The sequence below is a fragment of the Falco punctatus genome (genome assembly GCF_963210335.1).
Source record: "Falco punctatus genome assembly, chromosome: 1".
Taxonomy (NCBI): Eukaryota; Metazoa; Chordata; class Aves; order Falconiformes; family Falconidae; genus Falco; species Falco punctatus.
In genome coordinates this window covers 37,496,507-37,516,795 of record NC_137580.1, presented here as the reverse complement: position 1 = coordinate 37,516,795, position 20,289 = coordinate 37,496,507, and the positions used below count along the sequence as shown (strand labels likewise).

At 64.1% G+C, this 20,289-nt stretch overlaps 1 protein-coding gene across 3 annotated transcripts; it reads right to left on the bottom strand.

Moving 5' to 3' along the window:
- Positions 1 to 778: 778 nt before the first annotated feature.
- On the bottom strand, positions 779 to 20,144 carry LOXL3 (lysyl oxidase like 3). Of its 3 annotated transcripts, XM_080372410.1 has the most exons (15): positions 19,634 to 20,144; positions 12,246 to 12,567; positions 11,575 to 11,738; positions 10,181 to 10,392; positions 6,436 to 6,655; positions 5,961 to 6,141; positions 5,472 to 5,626; positions 4,453 to 4,626; positions 4,148 to 4,303; positions 3,732 to 3,894; positions 3,207 to 3,450; positions 2,549 to 2,664; positions 2,287 to 2,423; positions 1,736 to 1,847; positions 779 to 1,489 (listed from the first exon to the last, which is right to left on the bottom strand). In XM_080372410.1, exons 2-15 carry the CDS (start codon positions 12,553 to 12,555, stop codon positions 1,416 to 1,418), a joined length of 2,418 nt encoding a protein of 805 aa, XP_080228536.1. In that variant the 5' UTR covers positions 12,556 to 12,567; positions 19,634 to 20,144; the 3' UTR covers positions 779 to 1,415. The 3 variants fall into 3 exon arrangements, with proteins under 3 accessions (XP_080228536.1, XP_080228538.1, XP_080228537.1); XM_080372412.1 differs by lacking the exon at positions 4,453 to 4,626 and having other exon boundaries at positions 19,634 to 20,143; XM_080372411.1 differs by lacking the exon at positions 4,148 to 4,303 and having other exon boundaries at positions 19,634 to 20,138.
- Positions 20,145 to 20,289: the final 145 nt, after the last annotated feature.

Sequence of the window (20,289 nt, the reverse complement as noted above, 5' to 3'; positions counted from 1 at the left end):
CATAGCTGCTCTGGCAGCGCTGACCGCAGTGCTTTCCACTGCATGGAGCCAGGGCCTGCCCCGCCACAGCCACCGGCTGCCCCTCTCCTCCCCGGGCGCAGTCTGTCCCTCAGCAACGCGGAGGTGGCTGCAGCTGTGCTGCCAATGGCTGAGGTGTGAGAGCTGCAGGAGCTGAGGTGTCCCTCCCTTTGCACTTTTGCCATGTCCTTGGTCTCTGCCCCAAGCATCTCTGCTCCCTCCATGCCAGTCAAGGCAGCACATCTCTGCAGCGAGCCTGCAGTCCTTGTGGGTCACAGCCCTGTGGTGGGATTTCTGCTCGGTAACATTGTGTTGCATCTGGTGTGGGAGAACCAGCACTTCACCACGTCCCTGCTGTGCCAGGGTGGCCCTGTCTGTTCCCTCTGGTGTGGTGCTGTGAGGCTGCTTCAGGCCAGAGCAGCTACGCTTGGGCTCCTGCTGGCCCCTTCCTCTTGCCCACACGGGCTTCTCCCAGAAGGACCAGTACCATCTTTCTCCAGCCCAGCACTGGGTCAGGGTGGTGCAGGCAGCTGCTGGGCTACTGGTGTGGGGTGGTCCTTGCCCAGCCAGGGCTGCGTGGGCAGGAGGGAGCTTCCATGCTCCGTGTGGGTATTGGAGGTGGGTGCAGGGAATGTCGGGGAGTAGCTCCCAGACTTTCAGCTGGAGCATGCTGGCCAGCCCTGCAGCATGAGCTGCATTGTGCCTCCTGGTCCTGCCAGACTCCTCGTCCCACCCCAGAGAAGAGCCAGCAGGCACTGGGGAAATAGAACTGACAACTTTATAGAGAAAATAAAATTACAACTAAGAGATGGGTGTGGGAGCCACTGCCGGGCAGCTGGAGGCAGCGCTGGCAGGGCAGTGGCAGCCACACCATCCCCAGGGGACCAGGAGCTCCCAGGGGACCAGGGGCTCGCTGGGCCTCGGCTGGGGCCGTGTGGGGGTGCAGGTCCCTGTGTGGGGGCAGTAAGTCCTGGGGCTGGCTGAGAGCAGAGCCCTAGGGAGGGCTGTAGGGTGAGAGGAACCAGGGCTGAATGGGGGAGCAGGAGGTGGGGTGCAGCTGGGATGGCAGAGGCTGGGTGCAGAGCAGGGCATGGTGGAGGGTACAGGACCTCTGGGACCATAATCCATGTGCCACAGCCCTGGGGACATGGGCACGGAGTCTTCTGGCCAGTGGTCGGGGCGGTGGCCCCAGGCTGGGAGGTGCCGGTGCGCGGTGCTCCAGCACCAGCTCCCCGAGGTGGGGAAGGGCAGCTGGTGACAGTGAGTCCTAAGCAGTCCCCGGCAGGACTCGGTGGCAGTGGTACCGGGCATGAGGCCTCCCCGCTGGACCCCCAGCAGCTTCCTCCCACCCGTGCAGGGTGAGGGAGGGAGATGCCCATCTCCCGGGGGCCAGGGCCCTATGAAATCTGGTTGTTGAGCTGACCCGGGTACTGCTCAAACCGCTTGTTGGCCTCCTCGCTAAGCGCATCGCCTGGGTGGGCAGAGGGCAAGAGCTGTCAGCTCTGGTGCTGCAGGTCACCTGCCCTGCTGCCACCCTGGCTCCCACCACAGCTGCCGCCAGGGCCCAAAGCCCTGTCAGCCTGCACCAACCCAGACACCCTGTCCCCAGCCCCACTGCTTCCTGCAGCCCCCTTGCCCTACTCCTGCGCCACCCCTGCCTGGCCACCCACTGCCCCAGCGTGCCCTTGCCCCCAGTGCCATGTCCCGGGGCTGTTACCGATGTGGCAGCTGTGCACCCAGATGCGGTGCCCGTCGTACTTGCAGTTGCATTTCATGGCATTGTTGGTGAAGTCACTCTCTGCCACCTCGAAGTTGGGGTTGATCACGACCTGTGGGGCACCGATAGTGAGGGTCACAGCCCCCTGCCCCACACCTGGTCACTGAGGAGCTGCTGCCTGTGACAAGGCCCCCCCAGCCCCAGCAGGACACATCTACCCAGCTGCAGTGGGATGTGCTGGAGGGCTCCGAGGAGCTGGCAGCTGCCGCTGTGGGGGGCTGGCCCTGTCACTGTGCACCACGTGCCCATGACCACTGTTGCTCAGAGCAGGAAAACTGGGGCCAAGGCATGCCTGAGCAGCTCCCGCGTGTCTCTGGGCAGGAGGACAGATGCTGTCCCACACCAGCACACACCCCGTCAGCTCTGGCGTGCTCCAGCCTGCTCAGAGGGTGGGGGAGAGAGGGCCGGGTGGCTGCTCTCCCAGCACAGAGAGCCGGAGGTGCAGGGGCAGAGGGTTGCAAGAGGGGCCAGGGGCAGCTGGGCTGCAGCACCTGCAGGATGTAGTTGCCTGGCTTGACATCAGTGATGTCGATCCACTGGCAGTCGATGTCATGCCTGTACAGGTCCCAGCAGCCCACGGTGATGCCCTGCTCCCCGAAGTTGGCACACTCGTACCGCTTGGCCACGTCTGCGGGCAGGATGAGAGCGTGGCTTGTCCCCGCTGCAGCCCCCATGCTCGCAGCAACTGGGGCTGGGTGGCCCCGCAGCGGGGACACGGTCAGGGACAGTGCCGCAGGGCCTCAGGGCACCCACCTTCCTCGCACTCGGTGTCCTCAAGGCAGAAGCTGGCCTTGTGTCCCTCCGCCACCTTGGTGCCGTTGGGGGTCAGGATGTCGTAGTGGGTGAAGATGTCCATGCTGTGGTAGTGCCTGCAGGAGGGAGCCCGCACCACCCGGCTGTGCCAGTGCCCCCACGCTGGGGAGCTGGGGGGACGCTGGGGAGCTGGGGGGACGCTCGGTGCGGGGGAGGAGACCCGCGGAGCAGTCTCGCCTGCCCTGCAGCGTGTCCACCCCTCTCCGCCACCTGCCTGGCCCCTCGCTGTCAGGGAGGGTCCCCTCAGCCCCCACCCCGAGGCTGCAGTGCTTCGAGGTCCTGCCCCAGCAGGGGATGTGGCTGGCCCAGGCGAGCTGGGGGGACACTCAGCTGTAGGGCACAGCCTACAGCCCCGTCCCTGCCCCCCCGCCCCCCAGGTCCCCAGCCCCAACACTGCTCATTCAGGGACAGCCCTGAGCCCAACTAGGCAAAACTGGATGCTGGGCAGCAGAAGGTGCCTGACCCAGCCTGTGCCTCACCTGGCATCACCCTCGCCTGGCCCACCACAGCAGCACCATCGCCCTCTCCTCCCCCAACCCCTGGCCCTGGCCGATCCCCTGCTGCATGCCCCCTGTCCCTGCCTGTGCTGCACACCCACCGGTGGCACTCGTGCCAGACCCAGGAGTGTCGGCCAGCCTTGGGGCGGAAGTCTGCGCGGCCGTTGTTGTGGATCTGGGAGGAGAAGCGGAGCAGGCGACGGTGCCCATAGGGCCAGTTGGCCAGGCGGGCCGAGCTGGAGAGGCAGTTCTCCTCGGCGGCACAGTACAGCATGTGCAGCGGCCGGTCCTCGATGTACGCTGTCTCCTGCACCAGCGGGGCATGCAGCAGCAGGTCGGAGGCAGCTGGGGAGCATATGGCTGCTCAGGGACAGGCGGCCATCCTGCTGCTCAGCAGGGACAGGGTGAGCGGCCAGCGCAGGCAGGGCTGAGCCGGCCGTGGGAGTACGTGCCCTCCCCACTGGCTGGGCACAGGCTGACCCTGCAGCCCCGCCATCTGCAAACCCCACTGCCTGCACCCCATTGTTCACAGCCGCTTTATCTGCAACCCCTGGCCCCGCAGCACCATTGCCTGCAGACCCCACCACCCGCAGACCCCATCGCCCGCAGACCCCATCACTGCTCACTCTCAGAGCAGATGACACCTGCGGCAAAGCGTGTGCCCGTGTTCCTGCAGTTCAGGCTGGTGCCATGGTGCTGGCAGTGGCTCAGGGACATCTCATGGCCGGCGCACTTCACCCCGCTCAGCACCATCTCCGTCACGTTGCTGGCATCCCAGTACCATGTCTCCTGGGGAGGGGGCGAGACAGGCTGGGTGGCAGGGCTGGCGGCCACAGGTGCCCCGGCTCCCACGCACCCAGGCCGCAGCCAGCACCCTGCCCCAGCACAGCCCTGCCCACGTACCCGGGCTACCCTCAGGGTCCCACCCTGCGGCACACCGTGCCTGCATCCCCTTTCCCCCATACATCCCCATGGCCATCCGGGAAGTGGTGGTACCTGTGCTTGCTGTGGCATCACCAGGGGCTTCCCCACCAGCACCTACCGTCACTGCGTGCAGGGAGTAGCCCAGGCCGAGCTGACGACAGGCCACCATCGCCTCCTTGGTGGTCCAGCCATCGCTGCACACTGTGCCCCACTTACTGCCTCGCTTCACCTCCACGCGGCCCTCAAACGCCGTCCTCCCGCCAGCTAGGCGGATCTGCGGGGAAGGCCTGGGGCCATGAGCAGGCACCCCACTCCATGCCACCCCCCACCCCATCCCCGTCCCATCCCTGTCCCCGTCCCCATCCCTGCGGAGCAGTGGTGGTGGCAGCTTGCTGCCCTGGCCAAGCTGGCATTGGCACCTACTTGTAAGCCATGGTTAGCGAATCCCAGACCCAGCTGGCGACAGGCCACCATCGCCTCCAGCGTACCCCAGCCTTCGCCGCAGACCAGACCCCAGCGGGGCTGGTCCCCATCGCCAGCCCTCACCGCCACCTCGACCCGCCCCTCAAAGCGGCTCCGGCCCCCGCTCAGCCGAATCTGCAGAGAAAAGCAGTGGCAGCAGCATCGTCATCACAACCGATGCTCTGGCTGCTGGGGCCACATCCCACAGGACAGTTCTCCTCAGCCCCTTTCCCTGCAGCACCTGCCCCCTCCCTGGTGCAGCCAGGGCTGTGTTGCGGGGCCCTGACCGGCCGGGGGCTGGGGGCTTTGGGGCGGCAGCCAGCAGCTGAGCAGAGCCAGGCACAGCTTCAGTCGGCAGGGAACTCCCCAAAAATGGCATGTTTGGGGCCAAGAAAATGCTTGTGAGTTTGGGAATTCTCTCACCAAAGCAGGGAAAAGGGTTCATTTTGAAATGGCATTCTCATTTCAGAAATGAACAAGTATAAGAGAGTTAAAAATTATTAAAAAGCCAAAAGTGGATGAAATGACAGGCCAGGGCAATCAGGAACACACGGCTCCATTTGCTCATTTCATCATCAGCAAAAAAAAAAAAAAATCTCTCTTGGTTGGCCCACAGCGATTTTTTTTTCTGGTGCTCCTGCTGGGGAGCTGGCAGCAGGGAGAACAGCAGGGAGCAGCTGCCCCACCCCCCCAGCAGGGCACCCAGAGCCCCCCGTGGCCTTGCTTCCACCCTCTCCTCACATGGTGAAGCTTGGGACTCCCACTTCCAAAATCCCCAAGCCCCCCTGGGCAGCCCTTGCTTCAGACCAGGGCAAAATGTGTGTGGAGTGTGTGATGGGGCGCAGAGGAGGAGAGATGATGGGTCATCCTACAGCGGGTCCCCTGGGCCCTCCCCCAGCACCCCGCTCCGGGGACCCCGATGCCGGGAGCTACCAGGCACCGTGGCTCCGCAGATGCTGGCAGCCCCTCACAGTGCACACCAGGTTCTCGTAGCCCATGTAGGGGATGTTGCAGCGGACGGCCGCATCCTCCGTGTGCTTGCAGTCCTCCTGCGTGATGTTCTTGAAGGGGCAGCTCCAGAGGGACTTCTCGGTGCCGAGACACTGCACCTCATTCATGTGGATGGGCCCCATCCCTGCCAGGGGGCCAGCAGGGATCAGGGCCCAGTGGTACAGGGACAGTCATGGCCATCCTGCCCCATGGCTGCCCTTGCCGCTCAGCGTGCATCAGGGGAGCCCCACAGGCTCCTGGCCCCCGCAGCTACTGCCCAGGGCAGCACGGAGGCGTAGCCACAGTCCCTGGGGGATGCTCAGGGCAAGCCTTGCACCACACGCCACTGGTAGCCTGGTGCCCATGGGACAAGCCCAGCTGTGGCTCCCCTCAGCCCAGAAGAGCCTTGTGCCTGGACCAGTGCCTTGTCTGCAGACCCAGGAAGGTGACACCTGGCCCCCCAGCGCCAGCGCCCTCACCTTGGCCCATGCGTGCCCCAGTGAGGGCCTCCTTGGCGCTGCCGAAGCCCAGCTCACGGCACACTACGCTGGCTGACAGCAGGTTCCAGCGGTCGTCACAGATCGTGCCCCACTCACTGCTCTTGAGCACCTCGACACGGCCTTCGCCGACCTTGGCGCCGCCCTTCAGCCGGATCCGTGGCTGCAGGGGAGCAGGGTCAGGGCATGGTACAGGACAGCATGGTGTGGCACAGTGCTGAACGGCACGGTGCAGCACAGCATGGCGTGGCACAACACAGTGCAGCACAGAGGTTGCTGGCCATGAGTCCAGGGATGTGCAAGGACAGGGCACTGTCCCTAATCCTGCTCCACAAGTCGGTCACCCAGAGACCCACATGCCCGCCCGCAGGTGCAGCCCAGGGGACAGGGCCCTGCAGCAGGACAGTGGCCAGCTGTGGGCCACTGCAGGACTCGGCCCCCTCCCCATGGGGCTCACCTGGCCCTGCTGCTGTTGGCGCTGCTTCTTCTTGTGGGCATTGCCAGTGGCAAAGAGGGGCCCAGGCACACAGCTGACGACCACGGGCATGCCAGCCCTGCAGGCGGCCGAGGTATTGCCCCTGTAGAACTCGAAGGTGCACATGGAGAGGTGCACCTCCGTCCCCACACAGGACACAGAGTGCAGGCGGTAGTTGAGCTGCTGCCGCTCCGTGAAGAGCCTGCAAGGAGAGAGGAGCCTTGACACACAACCAGCACGGTCAGCTGGCAGCAGAGGTGTCAACAGCCACCCTGCCTGTGGCGGCACTCACTGTCGGTGCCCCTTGCACGGTCCCCAGAGAGAGGCGTGCCATGCCTGCAGGGCACCCTCCCCTTGCCAGTTGCCAGCCCCTTGTCCCCAGCAGCACGGGGACACGCATGGCTCCGGCAGGACTGAGCGGGGCTCCTGGCACTCAGGCTCCCCACTGGAGCCATTTACCTCTTCTTGGACCCTACATCCTCCCTGTGCTTTTGTTTAGGCTGAGATTTGGAGGCCAGCCTGGAAAACAGAAAACAACCATCAAGGAGCCCGGGACTGTCACCTCCACCAGCTGCAGTGACACGGGGAGGACAGCCTGCCCTGGCTTCACTGAAAGCTGGACTGGGCATGTTGGCCCCGCAGGAGACTCATGCACGTCCTCTTCATGGCACGCATGGATGCAACAGCATCATCTGCTGCCAGCAATGTGACACAACTGCCTTCACAGCAATGATGCAGTTTCCTGCCCACATGCCCACATTCACCCCAGGAAACTGTGCCGGATGCAGCAACATCCCGTGCTGCCTTGTCACACAGCAGAAGATCAAACACCAGTGGCAGCTATTTGATCTGTTGGGTACAAGTGAGGTGTGCCCATGTCCTTGCCCAGACACCAGACAACATCACTGTGCGATGCTCCAAGGGGAGCAGGATGCCCAGCAAGGACAGCACCCAGCAAGCGGCGCAGGCAGCGGGGGCTCTCCCCAGTGCCACGGGGCACCGTGAGACTCCCTGCAGGCTTGCAAGGACGCGCTGCCTGCGAGATGCACATTGAGTAGTGTGGAGAAGAGGCAGCTGCCCAGGGCCCGGTGCACACATGACATAGGTATAGTCCCAACACACTCAAATGCTTTGCTTCACTCAGGCAGGAAGATGCCGAGCAGGGCCAAATCCCCAGGGACCACAAGGAGTGAAGAGCAGAGCACCCCAAAACATGGCAGGGGACTGACACCCACCAGGGACAAGGCAAAACTGAGTCTGGCAACTGACTGACCCTGCTGCCTGGTGGCATGTTTGTGTCAGCCCGCACGGCCCAGTGAGCCCCAGGACACAGCACAGGGCTGCCGGGAACCAGGATTCACACAAGTCAGCCGGAGGCCACCAGCACCCATTCACACTCCTCAAACCACAGCTCGATCCAGCACCTGGCTTTGGGTCCCCAGTACAGTCAGACATCACTTAAGTGCTGCGAGCCCCGGGCAGAGCCACCCAGGTGGTTGGGGAGGGAGGAGAGGGTGCACATCCAGCCTGGGGCTGAGATGGCTTGGGGGGGGGGGGCTCTGGCAGCAGCCGACCCGCCCCTGCCAAGGGGCTGTCAGGGAGCCAGGGCCCGGCTCTTTCAGCCACGGGAAGGAAGAGCACGAGAGAAAACAGGCGTGATTGGCAATGTGAGGTTTAAACTCAGTGCCAGGAAAACTTTTTCCCCATGAGGGCTGTTCAGCATTGGAGCAGAGGCCATGAGGCTGTGGGGTCTCCATCCCTGAAGGTTTTCAAAAGCCAACTGGGATGAAGTCCTGGGCTGACCCGCAGCTGGCCCTGCTGCACACGGGGGTTGGACCAGGATTCCCCTTCCAGCCTGGATCAGCCTGTGACTCCACATGCGACTGCAGTCACGCAGCCACAAATTGATAAGTCCTGGCAAACGAACGTGTGGCTTTCAGGAGACAGCTCCTGCTCCAAGCCGAGGGAAGGGAGCAGACCGCAGTTCATGGACTTCACAAAGCATTTCACCCAGTGCTGCCCGGGAAATACCCGCTCATTGGAAAAGGGGCAGTTAGCACCAAACCAGACAAATAACAGCACATTGCAGTGAGTGGGACCTGTGGGTGGGGGTCTGAGGAGACCCCAGGGGCTGGCCCCGTCTGCCTTTCCACCACCAGGGCATGCACAGCTGCAGGAGCTGGTGAGGACAAAACTGGTAAGTGTCACACTGAAGAGCTCGCAACTGGTCCAAAGTGTAGGGCACCTTCGGCACCAGGGAAGGTGGTGGGACCAGGGTAAGGTTGTATGCTGGGGACAGAGAAATGTCTCTGTGTGGCAGTGGGCTCAGGCGAGAGGTGCTATGCCCTAGCCCAGAGAAGATGGGCTCTGGCTCACTGCACCCACAGCCAAACTGGGCAGCAAGGTTCAGGGACAGAGGGAAAGGGCAGCCAGGCTATCCCTTGGGACTGGCAGAAAGGCAGCAAAAGCAGGGTGGGAGAAGGTGCAAGAGATCCCAAGCAGATGCAGCACTCAGGGAAAGACCTGCTGCACCATGCCCGTCACCCTGGTGACCAGCACTGCTGCTCGCACTGCTGTGCCCATCACCCTGGTCACCAGCCTTGCTAGGACCGCTGAGCAAGTGCTCTCATGCCCACACCAGCCCACCCTGCCCCGTGGGGAATGGAGGGGTGAGCAGCCTTTCCAGCTTCCCCATTGCTGCTTTCTGCAGAAAGCAGCCCATTTCCACAGCCCTCCCTCCCCATCTGCCAGGAGAGATGGCTCTTCTCCGAGGCCTCCTGGTCCCCATGGGGCTGCAGCACAGGATGCCGCAGCCCCCTCCACCGCTCCCAGGGGATCCTGCCCACAGTGGGTCTGCGCTGCAGACCATGGCCCCCATGCCAGGATTCCTGCCTGGTGTGTGGGATGGGGGCTGCTCTGCCTGGGGCACAGCCAGCCTGGGAGAAAGACTGTCTCTTGCCGGGGATGGGGGACCCCGGTGCACACAGGCAGGTCCCACCAGGGTGGTTTGTCCTGCCTGCCCAGCACAGCCCAGGCCATCAGTCTGCTCCGTCCAGATCCATTTGTGCCAGGATCTATTCTAACGGCAGAGACTGGCAGGGCCAGACAGCCCATCTCTGCCAAGGGCTCAGCAGATGGGGCGCCCCAGCCCCTTACCTGCTGCCTGGCCTCAGGCTCCAGCCCTTCATCCTGGCTGCACGCTTCAACCGCCTGTGGGAGCAACACCACCAGCTGCCCGGTCAGGGGTGCATGCAGTGCTGGGCACCACGCTGGGCACCACGCTGCAGGCAGTGTGTCTGTGCCCACAGCCCTGTACCTCTCACTCAGGTCGTGGTGCTGCTGGAGCATCCCTGCCTGGCTGGGCTGCAAACCTCCCCTCGGACGAGGACCCGTGTGCCCTGCGCCGGGGGAAATGTGGACGTGCACCACTGCCAGGGAGCAAGAGCTGCCCTCTGGGAGCAGCCTCTGCAGTAGTGCATAGGGCAGGTGGGCAGCCGTGGCCCCTCAGCTATGCCACGGCCCCCGGGCTTGGTGAGTGAGCACCCATATGGCCAGCTGGGGCTGGGACTGGTGAGCAGCAGAGATGGGACTTATACTGGGGAGCCACAGCACCCAATGGCGTGACCCCTCTCTGCCCTCCAGCACTGCACCATGTCACTGGCACTGTCCCCAGCCCCATGCCCCCAGCTCTGCTCCAAAACCCCAACTCCCTGCCGGACTCACTCACTTGTAGAAGTTCCTGTTGACCTTCTTCTCAGCAGGGAAGCCCATCATGCCACAGACGACACGGCTGTTCTGGCTGTCCCAGCCCTCATCGCAGATCTGTGCCCAGCCATCCTTGTAGCGCACCTCCACAATGCCCTCCATCACCGGCAGCTGCCTCCGGGCCCCAGACACCACCGGCCGCAACCGGACCTCCTCCACGTGGCTCTGCTCAGTCTGTAGGGTGCACACAGGTCAACCCTGGCTCGCACTGTACCCCTCTGCTCTGGCTCCCTGCCAGCCCCTTCCTGGGGGTGCCCTGAGGACACAGGCACCTGCAGGAGAGGGGGTCCCCAGTCCCAGGTGAGGAACAGGTATTGCCAGGTCCTGCATCCCTGCAGGCCACATCTGACAGCCCTGGGCAGCCAAGAACCTCATCCCATCCTGTGCAGCTAGCGCCCCACATCCCCCTGTCCTCCGGGTGCAGCAGCCAGGAGAGCCAGCACTGCCATCCCGTCGCCTTGGGATCCTGCACCTGGAGGGAGGGTGCTCAGACCCCCCCATGCCCAGGCACCCACCCAGAGCAGGATGGCAGCAGGGCCTGCCAAGACACAGGCACAGCTGGCAGGACACTGCCCCAGCCCCCCTCGCCTTGCTGGAGCCCTGCTGTCCCATGCCCAGAGCTGTGCCATGTTCCCACACCCCAGCCACATCCCGAGCAGAGCCTCGTCCTCCACAGGCACTGTGTCTGGGGGTGGGACAGGGGCCCCAGCCCGGAAGACCAAGGGCAGCCACAAGAGATGGTTTGAGAAACAGAGAGCCTGGAAGAGAGAAGGCGAGAGGGAGGGGCCAGGCGTGCTGGAGAGGTGCAGGGTGGAGGGGCAGGTCGGGGCCCGAGCGTCCCCAGCAGTCACGAGAAAGAAGAAAACAGGCTGCAGAGGTGAGAGACAGACCCCTTGGCTCGGAGGAGCTGCTGGGAGAAGCGGCAGCTTGGGATGCTCGGGGGACACCAAGGCAGCACCACGCTCCCACGCATGGCAGGGATGTGCCGGCTGCAGCCCCAGAGCCGGGTTGGGCTGGGGGCACCCCGGGGAAGTAGGTGCCCACCCGACTCAGGGGCACCACGGGTCCCGGGAGCCAGGGCAGCGGGGCAGCACACCCCCCTCTCTGTGGGGACAGTCCGTGTGCTAGGGCTGAGGGAAGGCACTGACAGGCTCCCCTGGTCCTGCACACAGGACCCTGCCCGTGCCCGGTGGGACAGCTGCCTCCCGACTATTCAGGGTGGACTGAGGCCAGGCTGGGCTGCCCCATGGCAGGGCTGCCCCACAGTAAGGCTGCCCCACGGCAGGGCTCCCGGCAGGCAGCTCTGTGTGATTCTGGGCAGCACCAACTGCCCACCCTGGCCAGCAGCTTCCTCACCTCAATGACGTTGGAGTCCTTGAAGCCTGGGATGCGCTCATCCTTGCAGATGACACCTGCATCTTCCTCGTGGCTGCAGTCGCTGTTCCCCCAGCCCCGGTGTTTGCAGTCCCCTATGCTCTTCTCACCTCCAGCACAATTCACATTGTCCAGCCAGATCCGCCCTGTCAGACACCAGGGCTGGGGTGAGGGGGCGACCAAGCACATGCAGCACCCCCTGGGAGCAGGGAAGGTGCCCACTGAGCAAGACCAGGAGCCACGCAGGTGTGCAGCAGGAGCGTGGATGCTGGGCTGGGGGCTGCCCTCCCTCAGCACAAAGCCGAAACCGGCAAAATGCCACTAGTAAAGCCCTGAGTGGGGAATCTGCAGATGGGGGCTTTCCACCTCCCCAAGGGGCTGCTCTGCCAGGTATAAAGCCCCCACGTAACATGAACCCTGGGGTCTGTACAGCATCTCACCTGCAGCACAGCCTGTGACACCTCTGCACTCTACGGCCACGCGCAGCGCCAGGCACTCAGCAAACATAAGACCTGCCTGCTCCCACCCTGCCCCCACCCAGCAGTGCATGCAAACCTGCTGCAGCACGCGCCCTGCCCCTGACATGCAGCCACAGCCAGGATGCTCCCAACCCGTGCAGTATGGGGGACTGTGCCCCACCACCCCCGTCTTACCGATGCCTTTGCCATACTTGGCACTGTGGGCCCAGCCGGTGGCAGCCACAAAGCCGAGGTGCCGGCACAGCACATGTGCGTTAGCCAGCGTGAAGTCGTCATCGCAGATGGTGCCCCACTCATCATTGTAGAAGACCTCAACGCGGCCCTCGTTGTGCTTGCGTGGGTAGCCAGCCAGGCGAAACTTCAGCTGGGGTCTGGGGGTGTGCGTGGGGCCTGGCAGGGTGGGCTGGGCGCTGCCCACCCACAGCCACACGCTGCTCAGCAGCACCAGCAGCTCCTGCCATGCCCACGTGCCACAGCTTCCCATGGCAGCACGGCTCTGCAAGGGCAGAAAGGGTCAGGGGACGCAGGATGCATGAGCCGTGCTGTAGCACCAGCCCCCCCTGATCCAGCCACTTGCCAGCTGAACCCCCTGCTCACACGCAGCTCCGCTCCGTACCAGCACGCCTGCGCATCTCAGCCCTGGCCGGAGCCAGCCCACTCTCACTGCCCACCCAGTGCCCCCTGCACCAGCTTGGCACCCCCAGGCTGCCGCAGGCCAGGGCTCTGCCCAGCTCCCCCAGCCTTGCACCCCTCCGCGGGCAGCCACTGCTGAAACCCCATGAAATCCCACTGTGCCACCAGGTCACATCTGCACCAAAGGGCAGTGGCGTCACCCCCTGGAGGGTCAGCTGGAAAGGAGGGGGATCGGCTGACAGAGCGGAGGTAGCGGGAGCAGGACCAGGGCCCAGGGAAAGCCCGGACGGACCGGCCAGGAGCTTGATCCACCAGGAGCATTGCAACAGCTGCCGGTCACCAGCAGCTGCCAGCCCCCACTCCTGCCCCCTGCCAGGAGCCGCGCAGCCCAGCCTTTCGTGTTCCTCTGTGCAGCGTTTCTCCAGCCCTCCAATAACATCTGTGGCTCCCTGAATACCTGAGGGAGATAAGGTATTCCTGCACCAGTCCCCTCGGCAAACAATAGTGAAAACACTTCTCTGTGAACCGCCTTCCCCTCCCAGTGCAGTATTCCCATTTATCCTGTCAGGGACCACTTTAACCCCGTGTGTGCCGCGGCAGCCCAGGAACAGCATTTCTGCATGGGCAGCATCAGCCCTGCCCCAGGCTGGGTTCGCCATGCTTTTGATGGCAAAGCTGTGGTGCTTCCCCAGCACCACAGCACAGCGATCCGCCTGCCTCCCGCTGCTGCAGCCTCACACCACCCTTCCAGCCAGCCCCTTCCACAGGTGGGGAAGCATACCCACAAACCTGGGACCTCCCGCCCAGGACAGGCCCACCAGAAATACATCTCTGCGCCTTGCCTCCCCCACCCCAGAGCAGATCCTGCATGCTGCACATAACGGTAGAAAGAGTAAGGTCCGGCTTACCCATAAGTAGGAGCCATCTAGGACTCCAACATTTAGCTAAAGGTTTACAGAGGAAGGAAAACAAATGTAAACCCTGCACATGCTCCCAGCCTGGGGCTGTGCCACAGGGACCCTTCCCACAGACCCTCCCCACAGTGCCAGCATGCTTCCCTGCAAGCCTTCGTCCCCACTCTCTCGCAGCTTGCTGCTTGCTGCCTGCGTGCCAGTTTGGTAGGATTGTGAGGGTGTATTGGGGCACCCTCAGGCACTGTGGCTGCTCTTGAGGTGCTACGTTGTAAGAGTCCCTTTCCCTGGACTAAGGCCTGTCCACATGTTGCCCCTTTGCTCCTGGCCCCTCTGCACCTGCGGGGCGACAGCAACGTCCCTGCAGTGGCTTTGGAAAGGGGTCCTCACAGTGAAGGGGCCAGGGAGTCCCCACTCGGTCAGCACAGCCTCTCCGGAGCCTTGCTGCCAGCCTGGCTGCCAGCACCGGGCTGAGGGCTGGCACGGCTGACCCACCACCCCGCCAGCATCTGGGGCAGGGTTTCAGCAGAGGCTCAGCTAGCAGGAATCGGCTCCACCCCTGCACTGCTCACTTTTCCTTATGCTGGAGGCCTGGTCCTCCCTTCAGCTTCTGGGAATGCCTCCTGGACCCAAGGCAAGGGCGAACCAGGATGGTGCCCCAAGCCAGCCCCTTTTCCATGCCCATTGGACCAGCAGAGACCTCTGAAGGGGCCAAGCCCTGCTACGTGCCTGCCACTTCGGGCATCTGTCACATTGGAGGTGTCACTAAGAGCAGTGAGTCCCTTGGGATGATGACCCGGGTGGTGCCTGCAGGGGTGCTCAGGGAGAGAGGGTGAGAGGTGACACGGATCAACAACACCGGTCCAGACGTCACAGTGGGACCCACTCAGGGCAATCACACCAGCGCTGGGGCTGGTGCTCCCCTCCACCACAGCTGGGGGCACAGGGGACACCACAGCACTGATGGAGCCACAGCAGCCGGCAGGAAGATGCCCTGGTTCTCTCTTCCTGGGGTTGGTGGGAGCTGGCTTTGGGCTCCCTGCACCTCAGCTGCCTGCTTCGGCTCTGCGAGAACAAAACAAAGCCCAGCAGGAAGCATATTTGTGGGCAGGCAGCAGGGAAATGCTTTGCTGAACTTTTTAATCAGCCTGGCAGGAGAAAAGAGGAGGGCAGGCACAAAGAGCCACCCCAGCCCTGCCAGTGGCTCAGGAAAGGGGGTCTCTGGGCTTGCCAGGGGCAGGCAGGGTAGGAACACTCCATCTGCATCTCTGCTCTGTCTGGAAAGCAGCAAAGGGATGAGTTTACCATCTCACAGCAGTAATAAACCCCTTATTCCACCATTGGTCACCCCCCTGCCCAAATGCAGCATTATAAATCCTCAGGGCTACACCACTTCGCACATGACACAGAGATTTGAGCCCTCTCAGCGCTAATCGTGACACACCTGGGGAGACTGGGAAAGCTGCAGGCGCATAAGGGCTAAAGCTTCACCAGCACTTGCACTGAATGAGCAAGATAATGTGGACTGCAGGCAGGCTCCAGTCTGTTTTGCAACGGGGTCAATGCCACGTTAAAGGACGGCAGCACAATTAATGCCAATCTCCACAGTTCTGCAGAAATAGCCCATGTCAGAAGGCTGGTATGACCTTTTATGAGATCACAGGTTTGGTTAATTGGAGTAACTGTGTTGATATAACAGGCTGAGACTGGAAGGCATTCAATTCATCTTGCACCACCTTTTAATGAATAATTAGCACTCAACAAAATCAGTGCACCTTCTACTAAGTGGATTAAAACTGGTCACCTGCTGGAACTAAAATGTGGTTACAACTGGGGAAGTCACCATTCAGTGGGCTTGCTGGTGAGGATCACATGCTTTTCAAAGCAAAACCATGTCTGGAGGAGGAAAAAAGTCCTTTCCTGGTACAGTCTGCAAAGGCAGAACGGAGCAGGAGTGTGCAGGACTGTGATGGGGACAGACCTGGACAGCCTGGTAAAATGGCATCATGTAGCCTGTATCCCTGTGTACAAGGAAAATTTAAACCTGTGCATTCAGGAACAAAGCATGTAGGACCAGACATTCCCACTGCTCCTCCTCTGCCCTTGCAGCTCAGCCTGTCCTCAGCTCCTGCCACTCATCTTGGAAATTCCCAGTAAAATGCCCTGCTGAGGTCTGCACAGGCCCACAGCACTTCCCACAGCCAAGCTGGGACAGCTGTCAGGCTGGCAGTGAGGACGCCCTGTGGCACGGCACAAGCCGTTTCCCTGTTTCTCTGCTATCTCCCTCTCTGAACGTGCTCTGAGCCCGTGTGCCAGGGAGGTCAGGCTAACAGCGCTCTCGTTGTCCAGATCACTTTTTCCATTTTCTGAAAGGTAAGCAGTGCGTTTGCTCTGCCCCAGCCATGTGACGCTGCCCGACTTCCCCACTCTGCTGGCAGGCTTTGCTCCGTGTCCTGCCTGCTGCTCCTGGACGGGCATCCCACCCCAGCCCCGGCAGGGCCAGTGCAGGGAGCTGTGGCACAGCTTTGCAGGTCAGCAGATGCAGCTCACCCATGCGCAGCATCTCCCGGGTTCAGCCCTATGGGACAGCAGCCCTGCTGGCTGGCACGGCAGGAAGCACAGGATCTGTGCCAGGGCTGGGGCTCTTTGGCTGGGACAGACAAGCCAAGGGGGCCATCCACCCCAGAGGGCTGACCACAGAGAACAAGAGACCCAAAGGCGGTTTCCCATCTCCTTCCCACCTCTGGCCAGGGGAAGGTGTGCCCCTTTGCCCAGTCTCCGTGGGTTCGTCCTGCTGAGAGTACTGGTACCACAAGGGCAACAGCTCCTGCCCACTGGCACCCAGGGCAGCTGGTGCCACCGGCAGGCAGCACAGTGGGAGGATGTGAGTGCTGGTGCTTTCAGAGGAACAGGAATCTGCAGGAACCACACACATCCCCTGGAAATGTGCAGACAGGCTGGGCATGGCCAGCCAGCATCCCCTGTGGGATGGGCAGGGGCCAGGAATCACCTGGGACAGGGATGGGGTTTCCAGGCATGTCCCCTGGCTGCTGCCGCCGTACGTCTTAGACAGGAGCTGGGCACAGTCCTGCCCCAGCACCTCAGCTATTCTGCTGCCAGCTGCCTGCTCAGCGAGGGACAGTCTCCTTTTGGACTGGGGCTCCTGCCAGAGCCGCTGGCCTGTGCCGTGCCGCGCTGTGCTGAACGTGCCTGCCCTGGCATGCAAGTGGGTTCAGACGCACAGCAGCACTTACGCTGCAAATGGAAAGTGCTCAGGAGGACAGGCTGGCCCTGAGCAAATGCTGGGCGTGGGAGCCGGAGAGCAGCGTAGGTCCTTGCTACTGCCCAGGAAACCTCAGGAATGTCCCGGCCAAGAGCACGCAGGGCCCTGAGCCACCTCCCAGCCCATGGCACAGCTCGTGCTGGGGCATCCAAGAGCCCCACAGGGCTGAAACCCCTGGGGCTCCCCGCACCACTCTGACCTCAATCCCATGCTGCTGAGGCTGGCACGGGCACAGGGACCCTTCAGTGCAGAGGAGCCCCTGCAGCTGCAGGAGCCACAGCACTGCTTAGCCTACTCCCACTTCCAGCCCCAGTGGCTCTGCCTGTCCCAGCAGACGACGGGCTCCTACGCTCCCCTAGGACACAGCCACCCTGGCAGGGCCTGCAGCCCTCCTGGCCAGGGGCTGCCCCCCACCATTGCTCCACTCCCCTAACAGCACCTTGCACAGAGGCTGGCCCTCCTGGAGGGGCTCGGCTGTGCCAACAGGGCTGAATGGTGCTGACGAGGGGTGCCTGGAGTCCAGGGGGGGCTCCTGGCTCCCAAGGACTGTTCAAAGCTCATGTGCCATTCAGCACCCACCAGGCACCGAGAGGGACATCAGTCTGCCCCAGCGAAACCCTGGTGAACGGCAAACAGACCTCGGGAAGGGGCAGCTCCTGAAGAAGCGGGGCCCCCCGCAAGCTGGCATGTTTGATTGGCATATGTGACGGCAGCCAAGCGCCGGTTTCCTTGTGACATGGATCAAGATCCCAGGCTGCAGCAGCAGGGAAGGGCCAGGCCACGACGGGCCCCCCAGGAACATGCTCTCTCAGCAGCTGCCTCAGACACACACATGGGGACATGGAGTAACCCAGGCACTGACAACTGGAAGGACTCAGATAAGAGCAGCACAAGTGACTGAAGACCTGGGAAACCTGCCAGCACAAGAAGGAAGAAGCTCCCTCTGTTTATCCTTCCTTGGGAAGGTTAAGGGGTGACACAGTCACACTCCGGCGAGGCCCACACTGGGACATCCCTGAGAGCGTGGGGTCGCATCCCTAGCACTCGGGGCAGGAGAAGGTCTGGTGGGTCCCATGGCTTCAGGCGCTGGGCTCCATCCCTCCCCTTCTCCCCAGGGTCCCAGCATACACAGCCCAGCACTGGTCCTTTCGCAATTCCGGATGCCTGGATGAGCCTGCCTCGCTCTTCCTGCTTCCCAGCAGCCCTGGGGTGCCAGTAGTGTGTGTGCATGAGCTGGGGGAGCCCCAACACCCCCAGCCCACTCATGCCGGGACGAGCCAGCCCCCTGCCTGCAGGGACCCCATGGGATTGGAGCTCGGAGTGAGCACAGCCAAGGTCCAGAAGGCAGCAGGGCTCCACACCTGAACTGCACCAGGGAGCAGCCCGGCAGCCACCACAGGAGCCTGGCCACTCTGGCAGGCTTGGTGACACCTCTCATCGTCACCCACCTCTCGCTGGCTGGGAGCTCACTGCCTCTCACTGCCCAGACAGCAGGGTGCCTATCCACACCATCCCACCACCACATGCCCCCATCCTGGACAGTGACAGGGACACTGCTGCAGACAGCACACCCTGGCTCTCTGGGGCATCAGTTGGGGCAGACCACTGAGTGCATGCTGGGCTGCACCACCCTTCCCCTGCCGACCCCACTGGGCTACCTGATGTTCCCCTGCCCTGCTGTCACCCTAAACCAGGGCAGGTCATAGTACAGCTCTTTGCAGTTCCTACCACCAACCCGTCTCCCCAGGACACGGCAGGGCCCTCAGCTCTGCCAGGAGCTTGCCTGCTCCACCCTGGGCTCCCCTGGGCTCTGGAGGGGCAGCCCCGGGAGGAACCAGCTGTGGGCAGAAGGGAACGACCCTGGAGGAATGTGCAGGCGCTGCAGCCATCAGCCACACGGTCTGGACAGCCCAGACAGGCTGAGGGGCAAGCAAAAGGTCTGGGGGACTCAGGCACCCCAGAGCAGCGAGGCAGCTTGCTCGGAGCTACTGAGACGTAGGTGACCTTCTCTGGAGAGCAGCGGGGAAGATGCAGGGCCACCAGCAAAGAGAGAGTGCCCCCCCAGCCCTCACACCTCACATCACTTCATCCATCCTCTCTCCCAAGGGCTACCGCAAATTCCATCTTCGTGGAAATGCTGACTCTCCGCCGGCCTTTGTAAAGCACAGCTCAGCAAACAAGCCCCCCGCAGCCCGCACGCTGGGGCACACAGCACAGCCCCGCCGCGGCACCCTGCGGGCCGGCTGGCTCTGCCACGGGGACCGGCGGCGCGGCTGTCGGCGTCGCACGGCCCCCTCCGCCGTGCCCGTGCCTCCAGCACCCCACGGACACGGCACGGAGATGCTCTGACAGCCGGGGGACGGGGCGCTGAGACGGGCACCCCCGCAGGCCCAGGCAGCGTTGGCACGGCGCGGCCCCACGCAGCCTCGTCGCTGGGGTCCCCCACAGCCTTCGCGCATCGGGCACCCAGCCCCTCGCACCGGCGCCGCTCCGCGCGGCCCCGCACGGCGCAGCCCTCCCGCCCCACGCGGCCGGGACGGCGGCAGCCCCGCCGCCGCACCCCCGCCCCCAGCCCCGCCGCCCGCCCGCGGCCGCCCGCGCCCCGACACCGGCGGGCTGGCTCCGCGGGTGCCGGGCACGGCTCGGCGAACCCAGCGCCGCCGGTGCCGCGCCGGTCCGAGCCGCGCTCCCCGCCGGCGCCGGGCCGGTCCCCGCTCGGCTGCCCCGGGCGGTACCTCTGGTCCCTGCGGGCTGCGCAGCTCCAGTAGCACCGAGCGAGAGAGTCCAGCCGAGTGCCGGCGGAGCCGAGCCGAGCCGTGCCGAGCCGTGCCGCCCCTCTCCGCCCCGGCCCGCCCCGCGCCGTGCCCAAGTGTCCGGGGCCGGCCCGTGCCGCCCCGCGCCGAGCGGCCCCGGCTCGCCCCCGCAGCCGGCCCGGCGAGGACGGGCCCAGCGCCCGCGGCCCCACCGCCCGCGATGGGGCCGGCCCCACCGGGGCCCCCGCCCCGGCTGGGCTCCGCTCCAGGGCCGGCCCCGGCCCCCCGGGACGGGACCTTGGGGGCTGCCCCGCCGCTGCGGGGCCGCTCCGAGGGCCGCGGGGGGGGTCCCGCTGCCGCCTCGCGCCTTTCTCCGGACAGCCCGGCCCTCCCTGCCCACGGCCCCGAGCCCTGCTCCCACCCGCGGGGCCGTGGGGCGACCCGCGGCAGCCGCGGGCACGGGGGGGCGGCTGCTGGCCTGGGTAGCCGCGCTCCGCGGGCAGGGGGTGCAAAGGCGCAGGGAACGGCGGGTGCCCCGGACCTCGGCCCCCCCCTGCCCCAGCCTGCACCTCGCCCCTGGGGCCGGGGTCAGCCAGCTCGGGGGCGGCGGGGCGGAGGAGAAGCTTGCGGGAACGGTG

Excerpts from the sequence above, each read along its gene's own strand:
- LOXL3 (XM_080372410.1), bottom strand. The coding sequence starts at position 12,555 with ATGGGAAGCTGTGGCACGTGGGCATGGCAGGAGCTGCTGGTGCTGCTG. Across the intron at positions 5,627-5,960 it reads TGGGGCACGCATGGGCCAAG|GGATGGGGCCCATCCACATG; the intron begins GTGAGGGCGCTG and ends GCCCCCTGGCAG. Across the intron at positions 3,895-4,147 it reads ACTCCCTGCACGCAGTGACG|GAGACATGGTACTGGGATGC; the intron begins GTAGGTGCTGGT and ends CCCCCTCCCCAG.